This window comes from Gymnoscopelus microlampas (assembly GCF_963454915.1).
Source record: "Gymnoscopelus microlampas genome assembly, chromosome: 11".
Taxonomy (NCBI): Eukaryota; Metazoa; Chordata; class Actinopteri; order Myctophiformes; family Myctophidae; genus Gymnoscopelus; species Gymnoscopelus microlampas.
The window spans coordinates 54,484,464-54,508,064 of NC_139948.1; the positions used below are offsets into that span (position 1 = coordinate 54,484,464).

Sequence of the window (23,601 nt, forward strand, 5' to 3'; positions counted from 1 at the left end):
AGACCCACCAGCTCCGGTTTGCTTCCCGTATCTGTGTGAAGCTGGCGGGACGCCTTTTTAGGAGACAGGGAGCAGGTTGGAGTCCATTGATTCCAATGGAAGAGTGAATATGAACACAGCTTCTGAACCATTCTTTATTATTATTATTATTACCCTTATTATTATGAGTCTATGAACACAGCTTCTGAACCATTCTTTATTATTATTATTATTATTATTATTATTATTATGAGTCTATGAACACAGCTTCTGAACCATTCTTTATTGTCTCGGCCAGGCCGAAGGCATGGTGGAGAGTATGTTTTCGTTTGATTTCCTTTGGTTCCACCAAGCTAACATTGGTCAAGCTTCACGTGACACGTGACAATATGTTGAAAGGGTGTGCTTTGATTGGCTAGCGAGACGCATGACAAAACATACATACCTATAAATAGGTGAGTCACTTCGAAACATTGCATTGCATGTTTCGAAGTGACATCAGTGCCATCAGCCAAGCTAACATTTAGTCACCACACATATCCATCAGCCAAGCTAACATTTAGTCACCACACATATCCATCAGCCAAGCTAACATTTAGTCAGGAGATATTAGCAGAAAAAGTTCCAATCTTGGAATAAATTCCTTACCAAAAATCCTCACCAATGTGGGTCTGCTGGCGGAGACTTGTGCTCCGAGGAGCACATTTTCTAGTTATTATTATTATATATTATATTATTATTAGAGTCTATGAACACAGCTTCTGAAACATTCTTTATTATTATTATTGTTATTAAGTAACAGCTTCTGAACCATTCTTTATTATTGTTATTAAGTAACAGCTTCTGAACCATTCTTTATTATTGTTATTAAGTAACAGCTTCTGAACCATTCTTTATTATTATTATTATTGTTGTTAAGTAACAGCTTCTGAACCATTCTTTATTATTGTTATTAAGTAACAGCTTCTGAACCATTCTTTATTATTATTATTATTGTTATTAAGTAACAGCTTCTGAACCATTCTTTATTATTATTATTGTTATTAAGTAACAGCTTCTGAACCATTCTTTAGCTCCATGGTCACTGAACTAAATATTGGACCCAATCGTCACAAGACACACAATATGTACAAGATTTTCATACTAAAATGGCTTATTTTAGAGACACAAATGAGGAGAAAATCTACTTTGTTATCGACCTTTCTCTATCCCAGCAACACACACTCTGATGAGATATCTGAAGAGTCCATCTGCAGTCTGACGGATGAGACATAGAGGGCGCTATCCCTTAATTATTATATTAGATTTTAACTCTATGCTCTCTCTGCATAAGATATGTTATAAAAACTGATAAACTGAGATTCTATATGTGAATATAGGACATGAAATCAGTATGGGAATATTAAAAACTAAATAAAATGTGTGTTCCAATGCTCAATAATATCATTTTCCATTCCTGTCTTGGTTGATGGATATGATTTGGGAATCATGACGTTCTGCTCAACATTCATGCTAAACACACTATAGCGTTGGTTCTCAAAGTGGGGTACTTGAGGGGGTTCCAGGGGGTACCCAGCTAAATGATGGACAGGAACCAAATGGACCCTTATGGGTCTGTAACTCTGAGAGTGTACAAATGGAACACTCTCAGAGTTAGATTAACATTGATTTTACAATATGAATTGGGGTCCCAGAGATAGAAATGCCATTAAACGGGGGTCCGTAGCCTCTAATGCATGTCAAACTGGGGGTCCTTGAAATTAAAACGGTTGAGAATCACTGCTAGAGAGCTGTAAAAATCTTCTCTTATGGGGGTCCCTGGCATATCTATTCAAATGGGGGTCCACGGGCTATTAAGTGTCAATTTGGGGGTCCTTGACATGAAAAAGTTTGAGAACCACTGCTCTATTAGTCTATAGTGGTGAAATATATACCTTATAAATAAAAGGACGTGTTACTATGTCAAGCAGAACCTCGGTGCGCAGCCTCGTGCACAAGCTGGTGAGTGGAGCTCATTGGTCGCTCGTTCATGTACACACAGCAGTACAATGGCCAGCATGTCCAATGAGCTTCAATGCAACCACTGGGTTCTAGGGGTTTGACACCACTACTATGCTTCCTGTAAATACTAACTGACTGTGATGTCACTTCCTGTACAGACGTCTAAATACTAACTAACTGTGATGTCACTTCCTGTACAGACGTGCAGCCAGACGATGGACACCACTACTACGGTTTTGGCCGTTATGCCAGAGAGAACAACGAGCTGACAGCCGAGCTGGACTCTCTGCTGCCCCCTACTGACACACGCTACAGACCTGACCAGAGGCATGTGCACACTCACTCTCACACACACACACACACACACACACACACACACACACACACACACACACACACACACACACACACACACACACTCTGATGACAGTCTGTCAAACAAGTCTAATTTTATACAGTATGTAGTGGGGGTCCCTCTCTGCTTAGGGGTCCCTCTCTGCATAGGGGGTCCCTCTCTGCTTAGGGGTCCTTGGCCCCCCTCTGGTGTAGATTAAGATGGACTTACTACTACGACGTCATGTGATCACACCACTGGTCATGTGACGTCTGTCCTTTGTCTTCCTCTATGTGGGTCAGATCATAGACATAGAAACCTAGACGCCTCATTGGCCGCTGCTGTTCATTGGAGCGACCTGTATCACGGCCGCCATATTAGAGAAGGCAAGCTTCCTGACTGCTGGCCAATCACAGCGTGTCTTTTCCGAATCTAGTTTTATACAAATATCCTGTCATATTTTTATACAACTTGATTCTGCCAAGTCCCGGAAAAGACGCGCTGTGATTGGCCAGTTGTCTCGAGGCTTAAGTGTCTGTTAGATACAGACGCCTCAGAGCCGGAGGAGGAGGCGTCTACCTTTATACGTCTGTGGTCAGAACCCTGGTTATGACCTGTGACCTTTGACCTTTGCGTTGCAGACTGCTGGAGGAGGGGAAGGTGGAGGAGGCGGACAAGAAGAAAGATGAGGTGGAGGAGAAGCAGAGAGAGAGGAGGAAGGAGATGGCCAAGACGGGAGAGGAGCACACCCCTCGCTTCTTCAGGTAAACACATGACATCATCGCTAGCTGCCACTGACATCATCACTGGGTCCCAGTGACATCATCACTAGGTCCCAGTGACATCATCACTAGGTCCCAGTGACATCATCACTAGTTGTGTGACAGATAGAAGGCTACACATTTCACATTTAGAGCACTTACAGTACAAACTAGAAAATGTGCTCCTCGGAGCACAAGTCTCCGCCAGCAAATATTGGAATTTATTCCAATATTTGCTCAAGATTGGAACTGTGATGATAGTGTGTACGTCAGATGGCACATTGACTGCATTACCGTGGATTGCCTTGAACTTGTTGGCAACTTCTTGGCAAGCCAACAAGTTTCATGAAGGCAATACGTTGACTTATCAACCTTTCCTCTAACGGGTGCAAATCCTGCAGTCTTCGTTCTTTCTCATTTTCAGATGCGAGTGTTCTTCGTCTTTGTCTCTTAGCTTTGTCCTTCTCCTGTTGGCGTTGCGCCTTTGCTTCTTCACCGTTTTGCAGACAATGATTTAGCTTCTTCAGTTTGCATAATAAGAGTTAGTTGCACTGTGTCATCAACTGTGATCTCAGTTTGTACTGGAATGTACTGTTCTTGATTAATCCTGTCTAAGCTATTTATATTACGTATTGTAATGACACCAGAGTGTCTACATAATGTATTGCTCCGCCATTTCTCAGCCATTTCGTGATTACTCCTGTCTTACCTCACTTTGAAAGAGACACAGACTCTTTCAAAGTGACACATCTATTTATAGGCCGCTATACGTCATGCGTCTCACTAGCCAATCAGAGCACACTCTTTCAATGTAGTGTCACGTGAGGCTTGACCAATGTTAGCTTGGCCGAGGGGGGGAGGACGGAAAGTGAAAACATAGTCTCCTGGCGGAGACAATGAGCCATATGAATATTTATGAGCATTTTAAAGCAATCAATCCGTTGAGAGAATGACATTATGATGGCAGGCGGCTTATTTTATTTTAAGTGTGTACATTGTTTGGACCAGCGTCATGATGGCTTGGATTTCCTCTAAAACGGGCCGGATTTCAAAATAAGAGCGCCTTGTAAATAATTAGTCAACACTGGTTTTGTCTTTTAAGTCTACTTACAGGAAGGAGGTAGACTAACTTAGATGTAGGTGACAGACCATGATAAAACAGGGGGGGGATCACCCCCCCCCCTCCCTCCTGCGCCCCTGGATTAGGCATCACTGCAGATCACATATTGTTACCTCGATAGCTTGATTTTGATTGAATACTTTATTAGCAGTTTGCCAAAAAAAAAGCACAGGAAGTACAGTTCAATATAAGGTCTGTTAAGACGATTTTAAACCCAAGAAAACCAATGGCGTGTTTCCATTGGGGTCCTTTGTACTCAATTCATCTAAATGAATGACCTTAATGACTCTAAAAGATGTGGCCAGCCAGCCAGGGGTGTAATCATTCACATTGAAGAAGAAAGGGGGTAGCAGGGCGGGAAATTGATACCATAGTGCACTTGGTGATACAAGCGCGAAATTTGGCACAGATGTCCTTCATATGACCCTAATTGATAATCAACCTCTGGCCACGCAAAAATCCTAAGATTTCAAGATGGCCACCACCAGTTTTCAAAATGGCTGCAACTGGGCCAACATTTTGGACTATATCACTTTGCTGGGGCTGTAAATCTTTGATTTCCCCCTTATTTTAATGTAGGAGAATATGTTCTGACAGTATTTCTACCAAATAAGATAAAAAAAATAATATTAGGTCCAATATGGCGGCATATTTTCCAATATGGCTGCCGATAAATTGCATAAATGTACATTCACATGAGCTTGTAGCACATGTATTTGTATTAATTACCATACACAGAATCAATTTATAGCACATTTTAAAGTGATTTGGTAGCTTTTTAATGACCTAGGGCAACAGAATTTTCAATATGTTCACCAATAAATACAAAAACTTAGATACATATAGGGATATTTTCTCAAACAGGTGCTGACCTTTTTCTCTTTCCGTGGAAGGACAAAACTGTATGGCATCTGCTGAACACATGAAAGAAGCAAAGACCTGATGACTTTGATCCAATAGCTGATGCATTTTCATGAAGGGGGATCCATCTGAGGTTCTTCGACAGCTTTTTCAAGCCAAGTCTTTGTGTCTGGGTAGCTCAGTCGGTAGAGCTTTCACCTTCGGATCACATGGTCATGGGTTCGGTCAGGATCAGTGTATGAGTACGTAGGTACGGTGAGTGTGGCGCTCCACCTCAGCAATACCAGGGGGTCTATAAGACGTCAGTATCTGAGCTGCGAATCATGATGTGTCAGATGCTATCCTCTGCAGCTCTGCCTCAGATACTGACATTGTTGACCTAACAGTTTCACTTGTTCAAAGACTTGGCTTGAATTAGCTGTGGATTGCCTTTGGAAGGAGGGAAGGATCTCAGATGGATCCTTGTTCATGAAATTGCATCAGCTATTGAATCAAAGTCATCAGGTCTTTGCTTCTTTCATGCATTCAGGGGATGCCACAGTTTCGTCCTTCCATGGAAAGGGAAAAAGGTCAGCATGGCAGACAACTTCTCCAAATTAGGTTCAACACCTGTTGCAATAAATGATAAACATATGCAAGTCATTGAGGAGTTCATAGTACTCATGTACGATAGAACTTCATAGAAGTAGTTCCTACAAGGAAGTGAATGCAAGTGAAGTGCATTCCAAGCAGGACATATATGGGGCCAGTCACTATTGTGCAGTCCTGTTTGCCAAATTATGCCAGAAGCTGACACGATGTGGATGTAAAAAAGCATGTTCTGGACACTGAAAATGCTTTAAGTTTGGACTTATCTGCACACCCCTCTGTGGTTGCAGTTGCTAGTACACTGGCCTGTCACTTGCCCAGCCACCATTGTAATTGAGAATGTGTTTATAATGACTTATATCAAAACAAAAAGTAAGCGCTAAGCTTTACCAAGCTAATAAATCACTTTCAAATGTTCCATAAATGGATTCTGTGTATGGTAATTAATACAAATACATGTACTACAAGCTCATGTGGATAAACCATAAGCAGATGCACATTTCTGCAATTTATCGGCAGCCATATTGGAAAACATGCCGCCATATTGGAACCTAATGTTATTTTTTAACGTACTGGGTAGAAATACCTCCAGAACATATTCTCATATATTAAAATAAGCCCCAGCAAAGTGATATAGTCCAAAACATTTGCCCAGTTGCAGCCATTTTGAAAACTGGTGGTGGCCATCTTGAAATCGTAGGATTTTTGCGTGGCCAGAGGTTGATTATCAATTAGGGTCATGTGAAGGACATCTGTGCCAAATTTCGCGCTTGTATCACCAAGTGCACTATCGTGTATTGAAAACGGCAATTTCCCGCCCTGCTAGGGGCCAAAGCTGTTATAATGGAAGTAGTAGCATTAGCGGTGTGTCATTTAGTGTCTAAAAGCCTTCCCGTTTGTTTGTGTGTTGGTAACTCAGTAAAGAGCTGGATGCGGCAGGGCGTGAGGTGTGGCTCACCAACGGAACCTACTGGAAGCTGCGTGAAGAACCAGGATTCGCCAACACCGAGAACCTGGACCTGTGGTAGAACACAACACCTAGCATGATGCTAAACACCTAGCGTGATGCTAAACACCTAGCATGATGCTAAACACCTAGCGTGATGCTAAACACCTAGCGTGATGTTAAAGCTAACTTATACTCCATCCACTCCGATGCGTCGTAATGCGTCGTTATCTGTATGTAAGATCTTATCTTTTTTACTCGACAAGCGAAGCGTCATGATGTATAAATTATGATTACGGCTCAAGTAGCGCGGTCAGGTCCTGTGTGGGGGGGGGGTTCTCATTAGCATAACTTATAATTGTATATTAAATCTTTGTAAGGAATTTTAAAGGGAATACTTTTGGGGAAAGAAAAAAAAATCTTTAGGTAAACTAGTTGCTAAACTTTTGTTAATTTAAGTCAGTTTTTTTTGTGCTGAATTATGTAAATCTACCTAAGCTGTCTACTGTCTAGTTTAAAGGCATAGTACGTAGCTTTTCCCTGTGTTTACATGACAAAACAACAAATACATGTTTAACCAATCAATGTGTTTCTGCAGTTAAACACCAGCACACTGTAGTGTCTGATAACTGCTGGTGTAGAGTTTGTTTTTGTTATGTAAACACAGGACAAAGTCACACACTATGCCTTTAACGATACAATCATACACATTTGGAGCCCAACACCGTCGCGTGACGAAGCATAAATTAGGCAAAGTTGTTAGAATTTAAAAAAGCAGAATCAATGAACCTCTGAGTCCTTGTGGACCAATGAGAGAGCAGAATGAACCTCTGAGTCCTTGTGGACCAATGAGAGAGCAGAATGAACCTCTGAGTCCTTGTGGACCAATGAGAAGAGAGATACAAGCAGGGAGTCATTATGAAGACCAGCAGGGGTCACTGTTGGTCTGACATGATCTCTGAAATCAATCTAACGGCATTATTTAAGGGAATTCTTCACCCAAAACATGACTTATTTTCTCTGGATGAGTCTCCATCATGAATACATAGAACTAGTAATGCCTTGCCTTGAATACATGGAGATGTTTTAGTTTGTTGTCGCATTCCTGAGACAATAATCCAATATATGACAAATTGAAGTTAATAGGAAACCAACCTTAACCAGAATAATACTATATTTAAAACATTTTGGACTTTACATTGCGTTGGTCTCCTACCGTAGCAGCGTCAGCAAATAAAGAATTTCTGTCTCAGGAATGCGACAAAACAATCTCCATGAATTCAAGACTTCATGGGGGGAGAAATTGATAGAAAATAAGTATTTTGTTTTTTTGGGTGAACTACTCCTTTAATCGTTACATCTATGCACGATTTAGAAGGTTCTCCAAGTGAGGTCCAGGGACCCTCGGGTTCCAAAAGCACCCTGAACCGGTCTGTAACTCATTTGGTCGTCTCTCACCAGTTGCTGTGGATCCTTGGAAATGAAAACGTTTGAGAACCGCTGATTTTTAAATCAAACCTGGCAACCCTCCCAAGATTTGTTCTATGAAGATTGTTTAGTTGTTTCTTTTTATGTATTTACTTTACGGTTTAATGAAATGTAGTGATTTAATGTACCATGTCATATAACTGTTTCTGTTCTGTTACCAAACCTCTGAGGTTCTGTTCTGTTACCAAACCTCTGAGGTTCTGTTACCAAACCTCTGAGGTTCTGTTACCAAACCTCTGAGGTTCTGTTACCAAACCTCTGAGGTTCTGTTACCAAACCTCTGAGGTTCTGTTACCAAACCTCTGAGGTTCTGTTACCAAACCTCTGAGGTTCTGAGGGTCGGATGTCTTTAAATTGTTTATGAGTTGTTGAGGATCCAGGTGGGTGGGGTCACTCTTTCTAATTGGTTCATCTGTTTATCAACAGATCTTAATGGTTAATACGTAATCACCTGGTTTTAATGTTCTGTGTGTGTGTGTGTGTGTGTGTGTGTGTGTGTTTGTGTGTGTGTGTGTGTGTGTGTGTTCCATACGTGTGTGTGCGGTGATTTAAGTCTGTGTGCAATTTAATTTCCTCCGACCTGATTGGTCGATACCTTCGACCGCGGCAGTAACAGAAACGGAACGATTCGTTGCTCGAGCCCCGCCCCTCTTCTTCCACTTCCTGTGTAGAGTTTATGGAGTTTTTGCTAAACGTACTCTGGAAGGATTTTAATAGTTTAATACTCGATGATGAGATGAAATATTGTCTTTGATGAAAACATTCTATTGTTGTATAACCAGTAAAATGACTATTTTTCTTTCTTTTTGTTCTGATTTGGTTTTTGTTTTGAATAAATGGAGAAATAAACAAAAAGTGTTTCCTGCTCTTTGTTCTGCTTCCTTCCTGTTCCCACCTGAGAGACAGATGAAGCAGGGACCCCTTAGCTGAGATACAGATGAAGCAGGGACCCCTTAGCTGAGATACAGATGAAGCAGGGACCCCTTAGCTGAGATACAGATGAAGCAGGGACCCCTTAGCTGAGTTCCCTGGGGTCCCGACCCACAGGTTGAGAACCACTGCACTAGGCCAGTGGTTCTCAAACTTTTTCATGTCAAGGACCCCCAAATTGACACTGAATAGCCCGCGGAAGCCCATTTGAAAAGATATGCCAGGGACCCCCATAAGAGATGATTTTTTTTTACAGCTCTAGCAGTGATTCTCAACCTTTTTTAATTTCAATGACCCCCAGTTTGACATGCATTAGAGGCTACAGACCCCCATTTTATGTCATTTCTATCTCTGGGACCCCAATTTATGTTGTAAAATCAATGTTAATTTAACTCTGAGGGTGTACAAATGGAACCAAATGGACCCGTTAGGGTCCATTTGGTTCCATTTGTACACTTTCAGAGTTACAGACCCATAAGGGTCCATTTGGTTCCTATCCATCATTTAGCTGGGGACCCCCTGGAACCCCCTCAAGTACCCCTGGGGGTCCCCGGACCCCACTTTGAGAACCACTGCACTAGGCCACTGTGTTTGCATTATGTAGAACAATATTACTAACAGCGTAGACATCCCTCTGCAATGCACTTCAGACACGCCCCCTCCCTCCAGTGTTACCATGCGTTGCCATGTCGGCTTATTATAAGCGAATTTGGGCATCTGCTTAGTGAATCCGGCCCATTGTGTACAACATTGAACCAAATGGACCCGTCAGTCAGATATTTGTTTTAATATCTCTAATTGACTTTGTATTCGTTTTTTTTGGATACTTTCACTTGTACTTTTGACTCTCTTCTCAACCTTTTCAGGTGAAAACTGGGGACTCCCAAAATCATATTTGAACTGGGGACCCCCCACCCTGACAAGCATTTGGAATTGTACGAGTTGAGGCGTTGTGAGCTTGTAGATCTGCCATTTTCGCAATTCTGCCTCTTTCTTATATTATTTGACAATTTTTAGGTATTAAAAAGGTATTAAAAGTCCTTCAATTGTCACTTCACTGTCATCTGGGGACCCCCTAGAATCATGTACCACAGGTTGAGAACCACATGATGGAAACTAAATGAAAGACATAACAAGGCTGTACAAATGACAGAACCAGAGATGGTATTTTCAGCCTCCACTGTTACACGGACATTGGTGACCAATAGAATGTCGTGACACCATATGAGACACAGTTGCACAAAGGAATGGCTGTTGTTATCTTCATTCATGGTTGTAGTTTATTGTGTTAAAAACAAATGTTAGTCGTTGACTGTAGACAGACGTGGCATTAGCAGAACAGCTACCGCCTGAGGAAGTCACAGAATTGGATAGGTCACAGATTGTGGTGGTACACACTACAGAAATTGTGTTTAGGGATAGTGATATCTGGCGCCCTCTACTGGTCGAGTTCATTCCTGAGATTGTATTTCCTCCACTAATAAAATAAACAAATAAACAGATTTTATTTTAAATGAACTCTACAAAAAAGAAAAAATACCTAGCCTATATATCCTTCAAGCTAAATTAAAGCAAACAATAAATAAATAGAGAGCAATAAATTACAATAAATGTAAATATATAAATAGTATTGTTTCATTAATTCTTTCATTTCATCTTTTCAGTTTTCAACATTTTATGCTGAGATTTATAACCCTAATAAACACGCACGCACACGCACACACATGCGCGAGCCTGTTGTCCTTGTAACCGTGGTGATGTCATGGAGGACATTGATTAGATTGTGTTAAAAATAAATACATTTACCTTTTATTACAAACTATCATCTCTGCCTTAAAGGTGTCACACTTTTAGAGCATATCCGTGGTCATCATATGGGCATACCTAACAATAGATGCCAAAAAAAATAAAAAAAACCCATTTTTGTGTATTTTTACATCTAAAGTCCCTAAAAAGCCAATCTTAATTACTTTCTGTAAACGAAAACGTGCTGCGTGATGACATAACGCAGCCTTCATGAAAATAAATTAATCTTGATTACATGCACCTGTTTGATTCCCATAGCTGCACGTTCTTCAAACACAGCTGATTTTAATTACAGAGATACTCCGTTTTGAATCTCATTGAAGATGAGTGTATTACTCATTTTAAACTTCATATGCACACTAAAATATGTATCTGAAAACATTATAGGTTAGAAATAAGCCAGGTAGTAGCAAACGTGCTTCACTGGCCGTCTCTCTCTCACTTGTAAACAAACACTAGCCGTGTTGCGCACGGCTGAAGTGATTGAGATCCAACGTCCCATAGCCTGAAGGGATGGGACCTTCTGATTGGTTTAGAGTCGTTGAGCCAACGTTTCAGGCTGAACCTTCAAAATAAAATGACCGAAAATGTCACTTCAGTGCGTCTTTAAACCTTCATTACATAAATATAATATCTCAGCAGCACATTAACTGTTATTTAACATGTTTTTTAACATGTTATTTAACATGTTACTTAACATGTACATTAACATAAATATAATATAATATATGAACTGGAAACGTGGAAGTGTCATAAATATGTTTACGGTTCAAATCTGCTGCTGAGCCAATCAAAGGAAGTTATAGTATGGAAGGAAGGAAACAGGAAACCAGGACTACAGTTATGTACAGAACTACAGAACCCATCAGGCTTTGCAGCAGCAGCATGATTCCTCCTCCTGCCACCAGGTGGAGCCAGAGATCAGCAGTCACCACATCATTATTACTCTGAGGGGGCGGGGTTTCTGCAGATCCTTAAAAATCTAAAGTTCATTCATCAATAAAAATAAATAAATAAATACATGAATAAATAAAGCCTTAAAAAGTCTTAGAATGTCTTACATCTAAGTTTACAAAGTCTTAAAAATGCCACAGGCAGGAATGTAACATTTAGGATCATTTTGTTAAATCTGTGAAGAGAAAAGAATGAGAGGAACCATATCACTCCCATGATGTTTCTGGGGAACCGTTCACTGCAGCACACACCCTAACCCAGATGATTAGACTGCTGGCGCTAGTTAGCATGTAGCTAGTTAGCATGTAGCTAGCACCACATGGCTGGAGAACCCCAGGGTTGTGTCATGGTGCAAACTGGTTCAGGTGGGGGCTCCTCCCAGTGGGGGCTCCTCACTGGCAGGTGAGTCAGTAGTGTACATGAGTAAGTCTTCCCAGTGGAGGCTCCTCACTGGCAGGTGAGTCAGTAGTGTACATGAGTAAATCTTCCCAGTGGAGGCTCCTCACTGGCAGGTGAGTCAGTAGTGTACATGAGTAAGTCTTCCCAGTGGGGGCTCCTCACTGGCAGGTGAGTCAGTAGTGTACATGAGTAAGTCTTCCCAGTGGGGGCTCCTCACTGGCAGGTGAGTCAGTAGTGTACATGAGTAAATCTTCCCAGTGGAGGCTCCTCACTGGCGGGTGAGTCAGTAGTGTACATGAGTAAGTCTTCCCAGTGGGGGCTCCTCACTGGCGGGTGAGTCAGTAGTGTACATGAGTAAGTCTTCCCAGTGGGGGCTCCTCACTGGCGGGTGAGTCAGTAGTGTACATGAGTAAGTCTTCCCAGTGGGGGCTCCTCACTGGCGGGTGAGTCAGTAGTGTACATGAGTAAGTCTTCCCAGTGGGGGCTCCTCACTGGCAGGTGAGTCAGTAGTGTACATGAGTAAGTCTTCCCAGTGGGGGCTCCTCACTGGCAGGTGAGTCAGTAGTGTACATGAGTAAGTCTTCCCAGTGGGGGCTCCTCACTGGCAGGTGAGTCAGTAGTGTACATGAGTAAGTCTTCCCAGTGGAGGCTCCTCACTGGCAGGTGAGCTAATAGGATGCAACATAGTGTGTGTGGAGGATTTATTGTCTTAACCACTGAACTGTGAGAGAAAAAATAGGTAAAAAATTATTGGAGACAGACAGACAGACAGACAGACAGACAGACAGTCAAATCTTGCTGTTCTCCAGGTGAGAGTCTATATGTCTGATCAGGGCGTCGTCAGGATATCCAGAGGGAAAGCTGAGCTGACAGAGAGGACAGCTCCTCACCGGGTCTGTCTCCATCCATAACTACAGACAGACAGACAGACAGACAGACAGGATAGGATAGTTTTTTTTTATTAAGTAAACCACTTATTGCTTATTCCTGCTTCATCTGTCTCTCTGCTAAGGTCTCTGCTTCATCTGTCTCTCAGCTAAGGGGTCTCTGCTTCATCTGTCTCTCTGCTAAGGGGTCTCTGCTTCATCTCTCTGTCAGCTAAGGGGTCCCTGCTTCATCTGCCTCAGCTAAGGGGTCCCTGCTTCATCTGTCTCTCTGCTAAGGTCTCTGCTTTATCTGTCTCTCTGCTAAGGTCTCTGCTTCATCTGTCTCTCTGCTAAGGTCTCTGCTTCATCTGTCTCTCTGCTAAGTTCTCTGCTTCATCTGTCTCTCAGCTAAGTTCTCTGCTTCATCTGTCTCTCTGCTAAGTTCTCTGCTTCATCTGTCTCTCTGCTAAGGTCTCTGCTTCATCTGTCTCTCAGCTAAGGTCTCTGCTTCATCTGTCTCTCTGCTAAGTTCTCTGCTTCATCTGTCTCTCTGCTAAGGTCTCTGCTTCATCTGTCTCTCTGCTAAGGTCTCTGCTTCATCTGTCTCTCAGCTAAGGGGTCCCTGCTTCATCTGTCTCTCTGCTAAGTTCTCTGCTTCATCTGTCTCTCAGCTAAGGTCTCTGCTTCATCTGTCTCTCTGCTAAGTTCTCTGCTTCATCTGTCTCTCTGCTAAGGTCTCTGCTTCATCTGTCTCTCAGCTAAGGGGTCTCTGCTTCATCTGTCTCTCTGCTAAGGGGTCTCTGCTTCATCTCTCTGTCAGCTAAGGGGTCCCTGCTTCATCTGCCTCAGCTAAGGGGTCCCTGCTTCATCTGTCTCTCTGCTAAGGTCTCTGCTTCATCTGTATCTCAGCTAAGGGGTCCCTGCTTCATCTGTCTCAGCTAGGGGGTCCCTGCTTCATCTCTTTCTCAGCTAGGGGGTCCCTGCTTCATCTCTCTCTCAGCTAGGGGGTCCCTGGCCTGATAAACGCTGCTTTAACATATGTTTTAGGTACTGAAAGGGGCGTGGCTCACGTTGATGGAAGGCCAGGACTGAGCATGCTCAGTGCTGAGGCGGGGGGGCAGGGGACAGGCGAGGGGCGTCGGCCCGTCGGGGGCGGAGAAGGAGGGGTGGGCGAGGGGGGGCGGGGCCCTCGGCGACGGCGAGCCAATCACCACCGAGCCCAGCGTACGGGGCGGGCTGGACGTCAGAGATGGACACACCCACTCCTGAGAGAGAGACAGACAGAGAGAGAGAGACAGACAGACAGAGAGAGAGACAGAGAGACAGAGAGACAGACAGACAGACAGAGAGACAGAGAGACAGACAGACAGACAGACAGACAGACAGACAGAAGGAGGTAGAGAAATGATAACTGTAAGAATTACAGTTACTATAAGAATGTTATTTAGATTCTGCTCTTTAAAATGGAAGAATAAAAACAAATAAAAGTGGTCATCATCATCATCATCATCACTACCTCTTCATCATCAGATTGGGGCGGGGTCACCAGTGGGCCGGGCTCTGGATGGTTGTCATGGCGAGAGAAATGATGCACCTGGAAGAGCGTACGTGATTGGTCACTTGTACGTTGTCAATTACAGAATGTTATGTAGATTGTTGCATATTGTTTCCCTGATATCCTATAGTTCATCATGTAATCATTATGTACGTTATCAATATGATAAACCTCAGATAATATGAGAATATTATAAGTTGTCAGGCATCAAACCTAGTAGGAACTAAAGAACCAGTGTTCATTTGGATAGTAACTTTTAAGTCAGTTTTAGTCATAGTCTTTTGAATACAATTCCATATAGTTTTAGTCAGATTTGAGTCATTATGAAATGTTTTATCGATCTGTCTAGTTTTAGTCGACTAAATCTTTTCTTCTTTCTTCTGGCCGATCTACACTGTCACGACTTTTTTCTGTTCTGGCCCCACAGTGGTGGAATTAACTCCCCACTGATTTTTAGGACAGCAGAGACACTGATATCAGGACAGCAGAGTCACTGATGTCAGGACAGCAGAGACACTGATGTCAGGACAGCAGAGACACTGATGTCAGGACAGCAGAGTCACTGATGTCAGGACAGCAGAGACACTGATGTCAGGACAGCAGAGACACTGATGTCAGGATAGCAGAGTCACTGATGTCAGGAGAGCAGAGACACTGATGTCAGGACAGCAGAGACACTGATGTCAGGACAGCAGAGTCACTGATGTCAGGACAGCAGAGTCACTGATGTCAGGAGAACAGAGACACTGATGTCAGGACAGCAGAGACACTGATGTCAGGAGAGCAGAGACACTGATGTCAGGACAGCAGAGACACTGATGTCAGGACAGCAGAGTCACTGATGTCAGGACAGCAGAGTCACTGATGTCAGGACAGCAGAGACACTGATGTCAGGAGAGCAGAGACACTGATGTCAGGACAGCAGAGTCACTGATGTCAGGACAGCAGAGACACTGATGTGAGGACAGCAGAGACACTGATGTTAGGACAGCAGAGTCACTGATGTCAGGACAGCAGAGACACCGATGTCAGGACAGCAGAGTAACCGATGTCAGGACAGCAGAGACACCGATGTCAGGACAGCAGAGTCACCGATGTTAGGACAGCAGAGTAACCGATGTCAGGACAGCAGAGTCACCGATGTCAGGACAGCAGAGACACCGATGTCAGGATAGCAGAGTAACCGATGTCAGGACAGCAGAGACACCGATGTCAGGACAGCAGAGTCACCGATGTCAGGACAGCAGAGTCACTGATGTCAGGACAGCAGAGTCACTGATGTCAGCACAGCAGAGACACTGATGTCAGGACAGCAGAGACACCGATGTCAGGATAGCAGAGTAACCGATGTCAGGACAGCAGAGACACCGATGTCAGGACAGCAGAGACACTGATGTCAGCACAGCAGAGACACTGATGTCAGGACAGCAGAGACACCGATGTCAGGATAGCAGAGTAACCGATGTCAGGACAGCAGAGACACCGATGTCAGGACAGCAGAGTCACCGATGTCAGGACAGCAGAGACACCGATGTCAGGATAGCAGAGTAACCGATGTCAGGACAGCAGAGACACCGATGTCAGGACAGCAGAGTCACCGATGTCAGGACAGCAGAGTCACTGATGTCAGGACAGCAGAGACACTGATGTCAGGACAGCAGAGTCACTGATGTCAGGACAGCAGAGACACCGATGTCAGGATAGCAGAGTCACTGATGTCAGGACAGCAGAGACACCGATGTCAGGATAGCAGAGTCACTGATGTCAGGACAGCAGAGACACTGCCCATCTTTCACCGCAGGCTGAAAACCCACCTCTTCAGGAAACACTACCCTTCCTCTCTGCCTGGCCTACTTGTTGTTAACTAGTTGTACGAACGCTTGTTTTATTGTTGTATTGTTTTATTGGATCTTGTTTAGTCGATACCATTATTTGTTTTAGCTCGTGCTCATTTGATCTAGCTATTTTGTCTCATCTGTTTAAGACAGTAGGTAGGTGATATATTACACTTTTACCTTAGCGCTAGGTATACTCTTGGTTGCTTGTTTTTGCAGAAAATGCACTTCGTCTCTTTGGATAAAAGCGTCTGCTAAATGACTGTAATGTAATGTAATGTAAATCTACAGTTCATTTAGTCAACTAAATGTATTTTTGGCAGTATAGCCTGATTTATATTTAACTGTGTGCCAAACATAACTCTGAGGACCCCCTAGGGGTCGTGGACCCCCTGTGGTAACTCCGAGGACCCCCAAGGGGTCGTGGACCCCCTGTTGAAGACCCCTCTGCGCCTAAAGGATCATAAGATGATAAAGTTCAAAGTTCACCATGTTGTGAGTCAGAGGGACTGCGTGATGAGGGCTGCTGTTCAGACTGCTGCCCCCCCGCCTCCTCCCTCCCCCCCCTCCCCCCGTCCCGGGGGCGTGGGCAGAGGCGGGCCTGGCCAGGCCCAGCAGGGAGGAGCTGCGTAGGGGGGGTCTGGAGTGGGCGTGGCCGTAGCCCCCCGGTTTGGGCAGAGTGGACACGGGCTCCCTCAGCAGGCGGGCCGGGGGTCTGTGGAAGGCCGTGGGGTCCAACACCTGGGACGACAAGGGGTTAAAGCAGGTTAACACGTTGAGTGCCAGGTAATCTCTCAAGAACAGATTCTGCTCTGCGTTGGAATCTGTCGGTAGCCGTGTTGACAACCCGTGCGCATTGGTTTCAAGTGGGCGTGCCTTCAGATCAGGAAGCAGGCCGCGCTTTACCCAATCAAATGTAGTGGGCGGGATTCACGTGTCCGTCCACCCTTCCCCCCTCGAAACTAACCGAAACTAATGTAACAATAGCGTCCTCGGAGCAGACAAAACCACGTAAAGATATTCACATTTTAACTTGCTCTTTCATCATAGAAACAAATGGGCTTATAACCAAAACCATCCATGTTCTCTGGGAGAAGTGGTGTTAGTGTTCCGTGTAGAAATATTGTTAGTGGGAAAGAAAACATAGTCGCACCAACAGGAAGTGATGCGCTGAAGGCAGACACAAACCCCGGTTTCCTTGCGCACTGGTGTTGCGTTTGCTTCCTGCCAGACCCAACAGACATAGAACAAACAGCAGAGGTCGCTGTTTTTCATTTTCAGTTGGGTCTGGCTACGCGAGACTAAGTGCCAGGTAGTACGCCTACGCTTCATCTGCTGGCGCCAGCGTTTGTTACCGTGTTTTGATGATCTTTGGAGAGAAGACACGACGTGCATGCGTAAGTAAACAAATTATTATCCCAAAAAAAAAAAAAAATCCCACAAGAGGGCGCTCTAACACAGCTTAGGAATGATCCCTCGTCACTCAGAGAAGCAGTAGACGGATGTGACGTCATTCTAAAAAAAACAGACATCCGTCCTCCCCAACCATAGGATTTTTAGAAAAACACAATCACTCTTTTTTTTGTGATGAAAACCAACGGGCCATAAGGCCATCGCCCCAAAATGGCTGATCGCAGTTGTAATGTTATCGTTCCAGGGGATACACGGATCCCTCCGCCAACCCACGGGGACTTTATAAAATATATATTTAAGTAAATTACGCTGCAAGCTTAGGGGATAAAAAAACATGTGTAATATCAAGGTGGGTAATGGATGCGTTCCCGGATTGAATGGGTTTAAAGTACAATGTGTAGATATTTTCTCCTGGAGCGTTTCCATTGGTCAATCCTAGGGTTTAACATTTTCCGGGAAATAGCTCAATTTAATTCCCGGGAATTTTCAGACCTTTTCCCGGGCTTCCCGGGAATTCCCGTTAAAGGGTAAAAAAAAAGTGCCCACTAAAATGCATTTATATGTAGATACTTAAATAGCCAATTTTACATCGAGGTGCCCAAATGTCCCTATTGTGTCCACCTATGAACTTGCACTAATAATGACTTAAGTTGATCAAATCATATAAATATTTTATATAAATATAATATAGTGCCCTGGCGGATATCTGCCCTGTTGCGCAGCAGCGGGTGAAGACAATTAACTTAAACGAGGAGCTGCGCTGTGCACCCAAAACGCACTCAAACAATGTCAAACTCTAGCTGCTGAAATAAACGTTCCATTTGTATCATTATTGACAAGAGAACAGAACAGAACATGGACGTTGTTTGCAAAAGGAGTATTTATCAGAGCGCCGGTGAGGTCACAGCTTATCTCTACTTTTGTCGGATATTGATAGCCTAAACTTGCAATTTGTTTGCAGTTATTAATTTATATTAGGCTACTTGCTGGATATTAAGACTCCATTTTGGGATGTTGGCTGTATGTTGTCAAATGTATTAATCTATATTTTGTTGTTGATCAAATGTGGGGTTTTGTAGTGTGATTTTGATGTGCAGTTTGCGCTGCCACTGCCTCAGTCTCTCCAGTCTCTCCTCTCTCTCTATCAAAAGCATTGCTTGGCTTGCGCGCATTTTAAGCTGGAATATAGGCTGGAAATCAAACCTACCCATTGTTTATGCAGCGTTTCACTTGATGTTGAGTCTCAACTATAGTCAACTGGTGTCTACCGTAGGCCTATTGACAGCAGAGGAAACGGTGAAATCAGCGTGCGCAGGGCAGGCATGGGGCATCACGGCCACTTGTGTTTTATTTTGTTCATTACTGTTACATTCAGTGCGTCCCATATTGGTTCACAACGGGACGATGGGACCCTGTCCTGGTTGGCAATGCGGCAAGTAACTTGGATAATTATAATAGTAATTCCTCCGCGCTGTAGATAGGCCTTTCTACTAATTAGTATTCATTTCTAACAAGAGAAAAAAAAAAACGAAGTCAGTTCCCGGGACGGTAAATAACCGCGAGATTCCCTAGTCAATCCTCTTACGGTGGTAACCAATGGAAACTTGGTCTTTCCTCTGACCTCTGAGTAACTACGGCGACCCTGGAAGCGCTGCCGCAGCCGCTTGCTGGTTGGCTGGTGGGAGAAGGAGGCGGGGCCATCGCCGGGGGAGGGGAGGAGCCTGTCCACAGAGTGGGAGGGGTGGGGGGGGTTGGGTGGTTTGGTGGGGGAGAGGTGCTGAGGGAGAGGAGGAGGAGGGGGAGGGGGGACTGGGGGAGAGAAGGAGAAATGGAAGAGAAAAGGGTGGATCGATGAAGAGATAATATATATATATATATATCATATTTTAATGCATTATATTACATTAGTACTTTATTCAATACATTACATTATTAATATATTACATTATTCATGTAATATTAAGGGACAGTGGAATGCAGTTTAGAGGTAAACTGTTGTATATTGTCAGTGGCGTGCACAGACATTTTGAGGGGCAGGTGCTCAAGTAAATTACACTTTTTTTTGTTTACTTGGTCTGCTCTTTTTTCCCTCTACACCTATTACCTCTTTGGTGATGCTCTATATTGTCTGAATCAAGTTTGTTAGCATTTGTTTCTGTGCTAAAAGAGTGACATTGAGAGCTGTTTCACAGTACAATGTAAGTCAATGAGGAGCATATTTTGAATTATCAATTTCTAATCAATGGAGCAATTATTTTTTGATTTCTTGTCCACCTTTGGAGTTACATCATGGCAAGGTAACTTACACAACCCAAACCTCTACCAAAGTGGTCTTGCCCTTTAATGAATTTAATGAATTGTATTGGTATCAGTCTTTGTATAATTGAATGCTGCTTTAGTACAGATGAGTTAAATAAATAAAGTACCCTGGTAATAATGTCACACTGGAGGTTCTGCCTCCGTTATTAAATGCTTACAGTAGAAACATTCTGTGGGCGGGCTCTTTACATTTCTCATACCTGAGACAAGGTTTATTACAGCATGTTATATGTATTATACAGTACATGTATTATACAGTACATGTATTATACAGTACATGTATACATGTATTATACAGTACATTTAGACGTGTGTTGAAGCAGCTCAGACTGTTTGGCCATCAGAGAACGAACACGACCCAACTCCTCTGTGAGCTCTGTGTAGGCTAACGCTAGGTTCACCCTGAAAGACAGACAGACAGACAGACAGGGTAAATGGTCAATAGAGTGTAAATGTAAATAGAGTGCCCTTTAAAGACGCACTGCAGTGACATTTTCGGTCATTTTATTTTGAAGGTTCAGTCTGAAACGCCGGTTCAACCGACTCTAAACCAATCAGAAGGTCCCATCCCTTCAGGCTATGGGACGTTGGATCTCAATCACTTCAGCTGTGCGCAACACGGCTAGTGTTTGTTTACAAGTGAGAGAGAGACGGCCAGTGAAGCACGTTTGCTACTACCTGGCTTATTTCTAACCTATAATGTTTTCAGATACATATTTTAGTGTGCATATGAAGATTAAAATGAGTAATACACTCATCTTCAATTAGATTCAAAACGGAGTATCTCTGTAATTAAAATCAGCTGTGTTTGAAGAACGTGCAGCTATGGGAATCAAACAGGTGCATGTAATCAAGATTAATTTATTTTCATGAAGGCTGCGTTATGTCATCACGCAGCACGTTTTCGTTTACAGGAAGTAATTAAGATTGGCTTTTTAGGGACTTTAGATGCTTTCTATAGTTTTAGCAATTTTCACAATCTTTTTTACAGTGGGCGGGGGCATTCTGTCCGGTGGCTAAATATGTCTTTTTTTTTACACAATAAAAAAGGTCCTGTGGTCTTTGATGGTCAGATGTGAGTTATTGGGGGCTAGAAGAGCTACTGTAAATAATAATAAAGAAAACGCTGGGTTATTGTGTAAAAAAGAAAAAAGACATATTTAGCCACCGGACAGAATGCCCCCGCCCACTGTGAAAAATATGACAAAAATTGCTAAAACTATGGAAAGCAGTAAATTAAAAAAAGAATTAACACTCATCTTTTATTTACTTTAATTTCAATATAAAACATAAACCTTGGTTGTAAAAAAACAAAGTTGTCCTTTAACTGCTAGAGTAATAGTGTAATAGTGACTTATTCACTGCCAGCGAAAACGAGCCATTTTACTGTATCTTTGAAAAATGATGGAATATTCTCTGTGACCTCCGTCCTCACAGCGATGGGCTAATTACACACAGGGGGGTCTCGTAGTATGGGGGGGGGGGGGGGGGTAATCTGTTGCACAGCTGTGGCCGTTTGAATGAGGCTTGTTTTTGTCATAAAGCAAGAGGAACAGAGATATAGACATTTTCCAGGAAATACACAGGAAGTAAACAAGCTTTTATTTATTTTCAATGACGTCAATTCCGGGTCTGTTGCTCATTCATAGGGTAGATTACAGCGCCATCTGGTGGGAAACCAGTGAAAACATAGAAGTGGTCAGTGGCGGGCAGCGCCACGGCAGAATCTGACGAGGGAACTCAGTCAGTGGCGGGCCACCCAGGGCAAGACCTGGGATGTTGGTTGTCTAGGAAGTTGACAACCGGAAATGGTTGAATTTGGCGGAAGTACAGCCCAAGGAAATGACGTTGATGCTTTACAAATCTGTTAACATTCTCCGTCAATTTTATATCCCGGACGAGCCCCCATTTGTCACAGCTTGGCTCTAGGCCGTGACAAACATTGGGACGACGGAGACCAGGATGTAGTTATAATCAAAACATATTTATTAAACAAAGACTAATGATAAAGAACTGAGGATGGATAAACAAACATAAGGATCCTATGGAGTGTGGAGTCAGTAATCAGTGGTGTAGATGTGGATGTGTGAGACATGGTGTGGTGCAAGGTGTGTGGATGGAAAGAAAGAACATAATCATAATCATAACAGCATGGAGACTAAGGGGTTGGAGCTGGTAGAGATCAGGTCTGCTTCTCTCAGCTTCTCCAAGACACTGGCAAGGGCTGGGCTTTTATAGCCTCCTGGAGGCACCGGGCCCAGGTGCTCTCCAATCACTAATCAGCCCCACCCTGCTTCCCTATAGGGCAAGAGTCAATACACAGCAGACAGACACCCACAACCACCCAGACTAATATATGTATGGGGCATCACACCCCCCCCCCTTAAAGACGTGGTCCCACTAGGAACCACGGCTCCCCCTTGAACACTACTTAAATACAAACAAATAATCAAACCCAAAATTAAACACTTGAGTGCACTCTACATCACCCAATTTTAACATTTATATTTTACCATTTCAGACTCAAATACTTTCAGAAAATGTGTCTACTACTAGAGTGTCATAACACCCTTAGAGCCCTGGCTTTGCAAACCCCTGGACTCTCCTCCCCCCTCAACAGCTGGATCCTGGTGTTTCAGCTAGCAATAGGCTGTCAAGGAGCAGGACAGGCCAGGGACCACAACGCCAGGCTCTAGAAAAACAAAGACATCAAGGATTAGACAGACATTCAAACAGGAGCACGAGACAGTGCATCTGCCACCACATTATCTTTCCCTTTAATGTGCCTGATGTCCAGAGAAAATGACTGTAACAACAAAGACCACCTAATAAGTCTTTGGTTTGGACATTTAAGAGAGCTAAGGAATGTAAGTGGGTTGTGATCTGTATCGACAATAACAGGCACCCCAGATCCCACATACACACTGAAATGCACCAAAGCCCACACCAGTGCCAATGCTTCCTTTTCAATAACAGAGTAATTAAGCTGGTGCTTATTAAACTTTTTAGAAAAAAAACTGACTGGCCTGTCCAGCCCCCCACTGTCAGCCTGCACCAATACTGCACCTGCCCCAAAATGACTTGCATCGACCTGCAACTTGAACTGTTGGTCCATGCGAGGAGCTGCCAACACTGGGGCAGAACACAGCAAGATCTTAGCATTTTGGAATGCTTGCTGACACTGGGAGGACCAGACAAACTTCACCTTGTCCTTGAGAAGGTCAGTCAGAGGACAGACAACAGATGAAAAATTTCGGCAGAAACTTCTATAGTATCCTATTAATCCTAAGAATCGCATAAGATCTTTCTTAGTAGCGGGAGGAGGATAATTCTCCACAGCAATCACTTTTGCGTGCACAGGACGGACCTCCCCCTGGCCGACCACACGACCAAGGTACGTGACCGTTGCACGAGCAAATTCACATTTTGCAAGATTGACTGTTAAC

At 43.5% G+C, this 23,601-nt stretch overlaps 3 protein-coding genes across 9 annotated transcripts in view; 1 reads left to right on the forward strand and 2 right to left on the reverse strand.

The window, feature by feature from the left end:
• LOC311055364 (oxysterol-binding protein-related protein 7-like) overlaps positions 1–8,943 on the forward strand; it is a 57,004-nt gene extending 48,061 nt beyond the window's left edge. For 4 of the 7 annotated variants that reach the window (XM_084071531.1, XM_084071529.1, XM_084071532.1 and 1 more), the window contains 3 exons: positions 2,181–2,307; positions 2,956–3,078; positions 6,564–8,943. In XM_084071531.1, the coding sequence (XP_083927657.1) occupies positions 2,181–2,307; positions 2,956–3,078; positions 6,564–6,672 (359 nt within the window). In that variant the 3' untranslated portion in view covers positions 6,673–8,943. The remainder of the gene's footprint in view (positions 1–2,180; positions 2,308–2,955; positions 3,079–6,563) is intronic. The other 3 variants (XR_014601784.1, XR_014601785.1, XR_014601786.1) reach the window with 3 other exon arrangements.
• Positions 1–23,065, reverse strand: part of LOC311055538 (DELTA-actitoxin-Afr1c-like) — a 98,492-nt gene extending 75,427 nt beyond the window's left edge. The window contains exon 1 of the mRNA XM_084071764.1: positions 23,061–23,065. The gene's annotated coding sequence lies outside the window, so the exon portion shown is untranslated. The remainder of the gene's footprint in view (positions 1–23,060) is intronic.
• Positions 12,956–23,601, reverse strand: part of LOC311054876 (TANK-binding kinase 1-binding protein 1-like) — a gene marked incomplete at both ends in the record, with an annotated part of 29,505 nt that continues 18,859 nt past the window's right edge. The window contains 6 exons of the mRNA XM_084070872.1: positions 12,956–13,078; positions 14,104–14,298; positions 14,550–14,627; positions 16,913–17,164; positions 19,458–19,613; positions 20,452–20,557. Of these exons, the coding sequence (XP_083926998.1) occupies positions 12,956–13,078; positions 14,104–14,298; positions 14,550–14,627; positions 16,913–17,164; positions 19,458–19,613; positions 20,452–20,557 (910 nt within the window). The remainder of the gene's footprint in view (positions 13,079–14,103; positions 14,299–14,549; positions 14,628–16,912; positions 17,165–19,457; positions 19,614–20,451; positions 20,558–23,601) is intronic.